Source organism: Seriola lalandi, unplaced genomic scaffold (genome assembly GCF_002814215.2).
Source record: "Seriola lalandi dorsalis isolate HSWRI2012SDOR001 ecotype SW California unplaced genomic scaffold, Sedor1 jcf7180002054973, whole genome shotgun sequence".
Taxonomy (NCBI): Eukaryota; Metazoa; Chordata; class Actinopteri; order Carangiformes; family Carangidae; genus Seriola; species Seriola lalandi.
Genome location: NW_019525523.1, coordinates 251,827 through 263,011, shown reverse-complemented (window position 1 = coordinate 263,011; position 11,185 = coordinate 251,827). Strand labels below are relative to the sequence as shown.

Sequence of the window (11,185 nt, the reverse complement as noted above, 5' to 3'; positions counted from 1 at the left end):
TAAACTATTAATAGAGATAATTGATGTGAATGACAATGCCCCAGAAATATCAGTGACGTCACTGATGACCCCTGTAAAAGAAGATGCAGAACGTGGGACAATAGTTGCTTTAGTTACAGTGAGTGATAAAGATGGAGGAAGCAATGGTGCAGCTAACTGTAAGGTAGATGGGTCTGTTCCCTTTAAACTGAAGTCCAACTACAAAAATGATTATTCATTAGTAGTAGATGGACCACTGGACAGAGAAAGCACTTCTCTTTACAATGTTACCATTACAGCCACAGATGAAGGGAGTCCGCCTCTGTCCAGCATCAGGGTCATTACTGTTCATGTTTCTGATGTCAATGATAACGCACCTTGTTTCATGGAGCCTGTGATTAATGTTTATGTGAAAGAAAACAGTCCAGCAGGCTCCGTTATTTATACAATTAATGCTTTTGATCCTGATTTGGACAGTAATGCAAAGTTGACTTACACATTGTTAGACAGTTCTACAAAAAATATTCCAATTTCATCTGTTGTAAACATTAACAGAGAAACAGGAGATATCGTCAGCCTGGAGGCCTTTAATTTCGAGGAGTTAAAAACTTTTCTCTTTAAAGTTCAGGCCACAGACTCTGGTGTTCCTCCGCTCAGCAGCAACGTGACTGTGAATGTTTTTATCCTGGATGAGAATGACAACAGTCCCACGATTCTTTTGCCCTATTCTGAGCACGGCTCCATTAACAGTGAGAGCATTCCCTACTCTGCTGAAGCGGGATACTTTGTGACAAAGATCAGGGCTGTAGACGCAGACTCTGGATACAATGCACTGCTTTCTTATCACCTCTCTGAGCCCAAAGGAAACAACCTCTTCAGGATCGGAACTAGCACTGGGGAAATCAGGACTAAGAGGAGAATGAGTGACAATGACCTGAAAACTCACCCCTTGGTAGTCTTGGTTTCTGATAATGGAGAACCCTCCCTGTCAGCTACTGTGTCTATTGAGGTGGTGGTGGTTGAAAGCACAGCTGACATACAGACTCAGTTCAGACATGTGCCCATAAAGGAGGACAGCTTCTCTGATTTAAACCTGTATCTGCTGATCGCCATTGTGTCGGTGTCAGTGATTTTTCTGCTGAGCCTCATCAGTTTAATAGCTGTCAAATGTCACAGGACAGACAGCAGTTTCAGCAGGTACAGTGCCCCAATGATCACCACCCACCCTGACGGCAGCTGGTCTTACTCTAAAGCTACTCAGCAGTATGATGTCCGTTTCAGCTCAGACACGCTCAAGAGTGACGTAGTGGTTTTCCCCGCACCGTTTCCGCCTGTAGATGCAGAGCTGATCAGTATTAATGGAGGAGACACTTTTACCAGAACGCAGACTTTACCCAACAAAGACAAGGTAGGCTATTTCTGCTGAGTGCTTGTAAAACTTAACAATACTGTCATGACACAGAATGCCATTTCCTGATTGCTTATTAGCTTCAAGATATACAACACTAAATCATAAAAAGACTTGCATATGTAGATCATTCTGTAAATATAGACGAGGTAACAAAATACTTTCGCTGATTCCCGGTGTATTAAGCTTGTTACAGTAACCAATATAAATTTCCATGAAAGTCAGACTCTACTTTAAGGCTAGTGTATGTTGCAACCCAGTATCACGCCAAACAAGTTGTAATGTAATTTATAACCCTTTCAGGATGATGTTGATGCCACGTGTTTTATAACTTAAAGCGGTCTGTGCCGAGATCCCAAGTTTCATGCACGTTTAAGTAAATAGCTGTGTCATACTGGGATGACCGAACTTGTTTAAAGCCAGTATTTTGATAGCGATCCCCGTGGTGCTGAACTCCGTCTTTGTGTATTATTCTGTTGAAAGTATTTCATTGATGATTAAAATTATTTAAACCGTTCTTTTTCTGAATTGAAACAGCGATAGTATTAGTGCTGCCGCTTGAAACCTTGGGTCTATGTAGCTGGTATCACTCTGTTGTGATCTGCAGTGGCTTCTGAAACTATTTCTCGTGAAAATGCGCTGTCCGTGGTGCTAGAATTTGTGTTAACGGTGTGTGGCGTCTTTACCATCCTCTGTGAAAATCTCCTTTCTTTAACTCATGATTCATTCTATATATAGGACATGTAAAGTATGGCCATTACATTGTGGAACTTAATTCAACGTAATGTTGTTTCTGGGCGTGTTGCATTACCTGTACTTACATATTATTGGTTTAATAACTCATTAATCCATTACAATATTGAGCTTTTTCATTTGCACTGGGCTGTCACGCTAGATATTAAAATTGTAAATTTAATTATCAATGTTAATCATAATGTTGTACACACTGGGGTGTATTTGCTTAGCTATGGTTCGCCACATGAGGTCGCAGGAGACCACAGACATGAATGTGTTTGTACGTCCAAAACTCCTCCTCTTTGCATGGGAAAAGAGAAATGTCATCAGCCATTAGTACACCCGCAGAAGGTTCCGTGAAAAGAAGAGCAGGAGTTACACCACAGCAATATTGTACTGGATGGAAATATCAGGCTCAGGATAAATGATCACCTTGGTTCTTTTCTTGCATCGACAATGTATATTCGAAGAGAAAAGGAACACATCTGGATTCACATTATTTTGTTTCTTTGTCTTTGTGACTTGTCTGCTTCGCAGTTATCTTACTCCATTTCCGAGGAGGTGAACAAAGGCACCGTAGTGGGGAATATCGCAAAGGATTTAAACCTCAATGTACAGGATCTCGAAACCAGAGATCTGCGTATTGTTTCGAGTTACAGCAAGAAATATTTTGACGTGAATTCGCGGACCGGGAACATCTTTGTTGACGAGAGAATAGACAGAGAGGAGCTTTGTCCAAATGTGGTAAAATGCTTTTTAAAAATACAGGCTGTTTTAAACAATCCAATGACTGCACAACGCATAGAGGTTAGTGTTTTAGATATAAACGACAATTCGCCCGTTTTTATTGACAAAACTTATTCTCTGAACATTTCTGAATCATCCTTAGCTGGAGAGCGATATTTTCTCCCAGTAGCAGTGGATGCAGACATAGGCAGCAACACAGTAAAGACCTACAAGCTGAGCCAAAATGAACATTTCTCGCTCGATGTGCAGAGCGGAGGAGAGCACGGGGTGTCTGCTGAGTTAGTGCTGCACAAAGCTTTAGATCGAGAGAAACAGTCGGTGATCACACTTGTATTAACAGCTGTAGACGGAGGCAAACCGCCTAGATCTGGCTCGTTACAAATAATGGTAAATGTAATCGATGTGAATGATAATATACCCACTTTCAGTAAGTCTCTTTACAAGGTGCGTGTCAAAGAAAATGCAACTCCTGGTACACTTGTAATGAAGTTAAATGCAACAGATTTAGACGAGGGTATAAACGGTAAGATCCTATATTCCTTTATCAAACGAGGTAATATTGATCCATCAAATATTTTTGATCTGAATTCAGAAACTGGAGAAATTACTGTGAAGGGAACATTAGATTATGAAGAGACGCCTGCTTATGAAGTTAGGGTTCAAGCAATGGACCAAGGCCCTGTTCCTCGTAGTGCACATGCTAAACTATTAATAGAGATAATTGATGTGAATGACAATGCCCCAGAAATATCAGTGACGTCACTGATGACCCCTGTAAAAGAAGATGCAGAACTGGGTACAATAGTTGCTTTAGTTACAGTGAGTGATAAAGATGGAGGAAGCAATGGTGCAGCTAACTGTAAGGTAGATGGGTCTGTTCCCTTTAAACTGAAGTCCAACTACAAAAATGATTATTCATTAGTAGTAGATGGACCACTGGACAGAGAAAACACTTCTCTTTACAATGTCACCATTACAGCCACAGATGAAGGGAGTCCGCCTCTGTCCAGCATCAGGGTCATTACTGTTCATGTTTCTGATGTCAATGATAACGCACCTCGTTTCATGGAGCCTGTGATTAATGTTTATGTGAAAGAAAATAGTCCAGCAGGCTCCGTTATTTATACAATTAATGCTTCTGATCCTGATCTGGACAGTAATGCAAAGATGACTTACACATTGTTAGATAGCACTGCAAAGAATATTCCACTTTCATCTGTTGTAAACATCAACTCAGAGACAGGAGATATAGTCAGCCTGCAGGTCTTTAACTTCGAGGAGATAAAAACTTTTCAGTTTAAAGTTCAGGCCACAGACTCTGGTGTTCCTCCGCTCGGCAACAACGTGACTGTGAACGTTTTTATCCTTGATGAGAATGACAACAGTCCCGCGATTCTCGCGCCCTATTCTGAGCACGGCTCCATTAACAGTGAGAGCATCCCATACTCTGCTGAAGCAGGATACTTTGTGGCAAAGATCAGGGCTGTAGACGCAGACTCTGGATACAATGCACTGCTTTCTTATCACCTCTCTGAGCCCAAAGGAAACAACCTCTTCAGGATCGGAACTAGCACTGGGGAAATCAGGACTAAGAGGAGAATGAGTGACAATGACGTGAAAGCTCACCCCCTGGTTGTGTTGGTTTCTGATAATGGAGAACCCTCCCTGTCAGCTACTGTGTCTATTGAGGTGGTGGTGGTTGAAAGCACAGCTGACGTCCAGACTCAGTTCAGACATGTGCCCATTAAGGAGGACAGCTTCTCTGATTTAAACCTGTATCTGCTGATCGCCATTGTGTCAGTTTCAGTGATTTTTCTGCTCAGTCTCATCAGTTTAATAGCTGTCAAGTGCCACAGGACAGAAGGCAGTTTCAGCAGGTACAGCGCCCCAATGATCACCACCCACCCTGACGGGAGCTGGTCTTACTCTAAAGCTACTCAGCAGTACGACGTCTGTTTCAGCTCAGACACGCTTAAGAGTGACGTAGTGGTTTTCCCCGCACCGTTTCCGCCTGTAGATGCTGAGCTGATCAGTATTAACGGAGGAGACACTTTTACCAGAACTCAGACTTTACCCAGCAAAGAGAAGGTAGGTTTTACTTTACTTGCGAATTCTTGAATTATGAAATTTGGGATGAAGACTAGTTAACTGAAATGTAATTGCTTTCACTGACTGCTTGGGAAGACCACCTCCTTTAATATGATATTTTATGCAGGCGTGCATGAACGTAAAATCTATACATGTAACAGCAAGGCAAAAGAACAAATTGCTCTTATATCAATCGCTGATAACAAAACAAAGTTAAGTTTTCCCACGACCACACTTTATAAAAGTAATTATGTAAATTACTTGTGTTCATTCAAATCAAGATTCTTGTTGAAAAATAACTCGTAGGTTTGTCAGAATGTTTGCCTAATACTTTACTCTTATCTGGGCTATAAGTTTCATATCTCAGTTAAAGCACCCCACACTAAAAATGTATTTCAGGCCACAAATGTATATAACATCTTGGTCCAGTTAATGTTGAAAGAGCAAAATAGTTTGTTTCTGTCATGAGTTGACAATGTGGCAAGGTAAAGAAAAACATCGTTTAAGATTTTTAGGAACTCAACCATGTCAGTTAACTTAACCAAACAATTCATAACTTGTATTGAGACGGAGCTCACTATGGTGCTGAACTTGCAGCCCTCGGTTTTGATGATCTGCTCTGAAACATCATATTTACATTTTCTAAAAACATCTCTCAAGTATTTTAACAAGATATGATTAAATTGCGCTCTCCATGGGAGTGAAAAAAGGCATTCAAATTTGGTTTGTACACCGTTTGTTTTTTGTTTTGTTGAAACCCTATTTATCTTATTTAATTCCTTTTATCATTATTAGCAATAGTTATTTATATAACGTTAAAAGTGATACATTTGAATGCTAGGGTAAATTCATTACCATTTTGTTTCGCTTTTTGTCTTTTTTTAGACCATATAGCTTACACTACATCATTTGGACTTCCCACCAGTTCTTAAGTCTATTGAAATATCCATCACTGGAAGATTGTTGCACATTGAATAATATGTTTAAATACTTAACGTTTGCGTTTATAAATGTATCCATAATTAATTTAAATTACTCTATCGCAAATTTAGATCCGAATCAACTTGCGAGGGTTCACTGTATTTAGAATAATATTGCAAATTACTTGAGGAAGTTTTAATAAGCATTTATCAAATGTTGACCACATGATGTCGCTGGAGACCATGGGTTTGACTGTTTCTGTGTATCTAAAACTCCTCCTCTTTGCATGCATCGGAAACAATCGTCATCGGCCACTGTACTTTAGACACTCGTTGGGATTGAGAGGACAAGGGAAAGCGCTAAATCAGAACAATACACCTTTGGACACAAATACCTACACTGTGGATGAATGATCTGTCGAGTTTATTTCTTTTGTCGCATCAACGATGTATGTGCGACGACAAAAGGGATATGGCTGGATTCATATTATTGCACTGCTTTGTCTTTGTGACTGGTCTGCTTCGCAGTTGTCTTACTCCATTTCCGAGGAGGTGAACAAAGGCACCGTAGTGGGGAATCTCGCAAAGGATTTAAACATCAACGTACAGGATCTAGAAACCAGAGATCTGCGTGTTGTTTCGAGTTACAGTAAGACATATTTTGACGTGAATTTGCGGAGCGGAAACCTTTTTGTTGACGAGAGAATGGACAGAGAAGAGCTTTGCCCGCATGTGGTAAAATGCTCCATCAAAATACAAGCTGCTTTAAATAATCCAATGAGTGTACACCGCATAGAAGTCAATATTCTTGATATAAATGACAACTCGCCTTCTTTCATTGAACAATCGCATGTATTTAACATATCAGAATCAGTTTCACCAGGAGAGAGATATCTTCTCCCAGTAGCAGTGGATGCAGACATAGGCAGTAACACAGTAACGACCTACAAGCTGAGCCAAAATGAACATTTCTCGCTCGATGTGCAGAGCGGTGGAGAGCACGATGTGTCTGCTGAGTTGGTGGTGCACAAAGCGTTAGATCGAGAGAAACAGCCAGTAATTAAACTTCTCCTGACCGCTGTAGATGGAGGTAAACCGCCTAGATCAGGGACTTTGCAGTTAACTGTTAATGTTATCGATGTGAATGACAACACACCCACTTTCAGTAAGTCTCTTTACAAGGTGCGTGCCAAAGAAAATGCAATTCCTGCTACACTTGTAATGAAGCTAAATGCAACAGATTTAGACGAGGGCATGAACAGTAAGATCCTGTATTCCTTTATCAAACGAGGTAATATTGATCCATCAAATATTTTTGATCTGAATTCAGAAACTGGAGAAATTACTGTGAAGGGAACACTAGATTATGAAGAGATGCCTGCTTATGAAGTTAGGGTTCAAGCAATGGACCAAGGCCCTGTTCCTCGTAGTGCACATGCTAAACTATTAATAGAGATAATTGATGTGAATGACAATGCCCCAGAAATATCAGTGACGTCACTGATGACCCCTGTAAAAGAAGATGCAGAACGTGGGACAATAGTTGCTTTAGTTACAGTGAGTGATAAAGATGGAGGAAGCAATGGTGCAGCTAACTGTAAGGTAGATGGGTCTGTTCCCTTTAAACTGAAGTCCAACTACAAAAATGATTATTCATTAGTAGTAGATGGACCACTGGACAGAGAAAACACTTCTCTTTACAATGTTACCATTACAGCCACAGATGAAGGGAGTCCGCCTCTGTCCAGCATCAGGGTCATTACTGTTCATGTTTCTGATGTCAATGATAACGCACCTCGTTTCATGGAGCCTGTGATTAATGTTTATGTGAAAGAAAATAGTGCAACAGGCTCCGTTATTTACACAATAAATGCTTTTGATCCTGATCTGGACAGTAATGCAAAGATGACTTACACATTGTTAGATAGCACTGCAAAGAATATTCCACTTTCATCTGTTGTAAACATCAACTCAGAGACAGGAGATATAGTCAGCCTGCAGGTCTTTAACTTCGAGGAGATAAAAACATTTCAGTTTAAAGTTCAGGCCACAGACTCTGGTGTTCCTTCTTTAAGCAGTAATCTGACTGTCAACATTTTTATCCTGGATGAGAATGACAACAGTCCTGCAGTTCTCGCGCCCTATTCTGAGCACGGCTCCGTTAACAGTGAGAGCATCCCCTACTCTGCTGAAACAGGATACTTTGTGGCAAAGATCAGGGCTGTAGACGCAGACTCTGGATACAATGCGCTGCTTTCTTATCACCTCTCTGAGCCCAAAGGAAACAACCTCTTCAGGATTGGAACCAGCACCGGGGAAATCAGGACTAAGAGGAGAATGAGTGACAATGACCTGAAAACTCACCCCTTGGTGGTGTTGGTTTCTGATAACGGAGAACCCTCCCTGTCAGCTACTGTGTCTATTGAGGTGGTGGTGGTTGAAAGTACAGCTGACATCCAGACTCAGTTCCGACATGTGCCCATAAAGGAGGAGAGCTTCTCAGATTTAAACCTGTATCTGCTGATCGCCATTGTGTCAGTTTCAGTGGTTTTTCTGCTGAGCCTCATCAGTTTAATAGCAGTCAAATGCCATAGGACAGACAGCAGTTTCAGCAGGTACAGCGCCCCAATGATCACCACCCATCCTGACGGGAGCTGGTCTTACTCTAAAGCTACTCAGCAGTATGACGTCTGTTTCAGCTCAGACACGCTCAAGAGTGACGTAGTGGTTTTCCCTACACCGTTTCCACCTGTAGATGCGGAGTTGATCAGTATTAACGGAGGAGACACTTTTACTAGGACTCAGACATTACCTAATAAAGAAAAGGTGAGTTGGTGAGTTGTCTTTTCCACAAAAAAATGCCAAATAGTGTCTCCCTGCTTTTGTGTAAATGATTTACAAACATGCTTTGCAACTAGCAACTAGCTTTATCACAAATTTTCCAAATAAGAATGCCCCATTTCTCTAAAATATAATACATGGAAATACCTTTGCATTTAAATTTTTTGCATTCATGGGAGTAACCTGCAAGCAGATTTGTAGGGCGCTATCCGTGGTGCTGGAAACATCCTGCTTTGTTATTGGTGTTCTTTGGCTCACAATCCAAAATCACTGACTTGAAAGGGTTGCATTATAGGTTATGGCTTTCTTTTTCTTTCTTTTTTTTCTTTTTAAATAGCGACAGGCTGTCAATTCCTCAAACCTTTATGGTTACTTGTTTTTTAACGTGGTTTCAAATAGTAGGCTAGATCATGGCAGTATTGTTTATGGTAGCTATTAACTTGTCTAAGTGGGGAATATTGTCCATGCCTTTGAACTCATATGGTTTGAACCAGTTTTGTTGTATTTCCACGTGTATTCGATTAGTTTCAGAGATCAGTCTTTTTCTGCAATCTGTAGGCATAATTATATATCGTCATGTTTCCTCTTTACACGGCTGATGAAGTGTTCTTAATCGACTTACAATTTTATGGTAAAGTATATTACAGGTGTTTCAATAGAGTGTGGTACTCGATGTTTTAAATTATTTTCATATCCAAGTTGTAACGCGTGGCGTCGCTAATGACCGTATATTTTTGTGAGCTCGGTGTTTTCAGTCTCCTCCTTTCCTGCGAAGCTCAGCAGACTGAGAGTGCATTGTGAGAGGAACACGGATGGCGATGAAAAGCAAAGGACTCCAGTGCATGGGATTAAAAATGCTGGTCGATCAAGTTGCGTTTTATGGATGAATATGATTTGTATCGCGTCTCTGTCCTTGAAAGCAGCGATGGGCAGCGGGAGGAATAACGAAATTCTGTGCTGGCTGCTTGTGTTGATTTTATCTGACTGGTCTGCAGCTCAGATATCATACTCTGTTTCCGAGGAGGCGGACAAAGGAACTGTGGTGGGGAATCTCGCTAAGGATTTAAATGTCAGCTTTCGAGACCTGCAAACGAGGAACCTGAATCTCGTGTCTGGGTATAGTAAGAAATATTTCGAAGCAAATGTTAAAACGGGGGATCTTTGTGTTAATGAGCGAATAGACCGCGAGGAGCTTTGTCCAAACACGATAAAATGCACACTAAATTTAGAGGCCATACTGAGCAATCCTATGATACTCCACCGCATTGAGGTTGTAATTGTTGATTTAAATGACAATGCACCTACCTTCGTTGAGAAGTCACATTCACTTAACATATCTGAATTTTCACCCATGGGCGAACACTTCTTGCTTCCTCTAGCTCTTGACGCAGATACAGGCAGCAATTCAGTAAAGAGTTACAGGCTAAGTCCAAATGAATACTTCTCCTTAGATGTACAAAGCGGTGTAGAGCAGAGTGCATCTGCTGAGTTGGTACTGGTAAAAGCTTTGGATCGAGAAAAGCAAGCTGTTGTTAAACTAGCATTGACCGCTGTAGACGGAGGCAAACCTCCTAAAACTGGATCTGTTCAGATACATGTAAATGTTCTAGATGTCAACGATAACACTCCATCATTTAGCCAAACACTTTACAAGGCACGTGTAAACGAAAATGCTCCAACTGGATCATTAGTAATTCAACTTAATGCCACAGATTCAGACGAGGGTGACAATGGTAGAGTTATTTACTCTTTTGTCAGGCGTGCAAACTTCAATCCTTCAGATGTGTTTCTCATAAATGCAGAGACTGGTGAAATAACAATTAAAGGCAATTTGGATTACGAAGCACAGTCAGCTTATGAAATTCATGTTCAAGCAACAGACAGAGGTTCGTCGCCTCGGAGTGCAAATGGGAAGCTGCTGGTGGAGGTAGTCGATGTGAATGACAATGCCCCAGAAATTATAGTGACGTCACTCATGAACCCGGTTAAAGAAGATGCTGACATTGGAAGCGTTGTTGCTTTAGTGACAGTGACTGATAAAGACGGAGGAAAAAACGGTCACATTAATTGTAAACTGGTTGGTTCTGCACCTTTCAAGTTAAGATCCAATTATAAAAACTACTACTCTTTAGTTGTAGCCGAATCTATGGATAGAGAAGGATGCTCTTTTTACAAAGTCACGATTGCAGCGACTGATGAGGGGACCCCTCCTCTATCCACCAGCAGCGTAATAACTGTTAAGGTTTCTGATGTCAATGACAACGCACCTCGTTTCCTTGAACCAGTGATTAACATTTATGTTAAAGAAAACAGTCCAGTTGGAGCTCTTATCTATACGATAACTGCAGTCGACCCTGATATAAATGAAAACGCTAGAGTAGCATACTCATTTGATGGTGATTCAAAAACTATTCCTATAACTTCTGTTGTAAACATAAACCCAGATACAGGAGATATAGTCAGCCTT

At 40.9% G+C, this 11,185-nt stretch overlaps 1 protein-coding gene and 1 pseudogene across 13 annotated transcripts in view; both read left to right on the top strand.

Moving 5' to 3' along the window:
* LOC111646634 (protocadherin alpha-C2-like) overlaps positions 1–11,185 on the top strand; it is a 125,380-nt gene that overhangs the window by 72,100 nt on the left and 42,095 nt on the right. The window contains exon 1 of one of the 13 annotated variants that reach the window (XM_087171048.1): positions 2,480–4,957. The exons of 11 other annotated variants lie outside the window; for them this stretch is intronic. In XM_087171048.1, the coding sequence (XP_087027174.1) occupies positions 2,579–4,957 (2,379 nt within the window). In that variant the 5' untranslated portion in view covers positions 2,480–2,578. Of the gene's footprint in view, positions 1–2,479; positions 4,958–6,235; positions 8,704–11,185 lie in introns of those variants that run through there. One more of the 13 variants, XM_087171049.1, reaches the window with a different exon arrangement.
* LOC147817343 (protocadherin alpha-13 pseudogene) lies at positions 9,532–11,182 on the top strand (annotated as a pseudogene).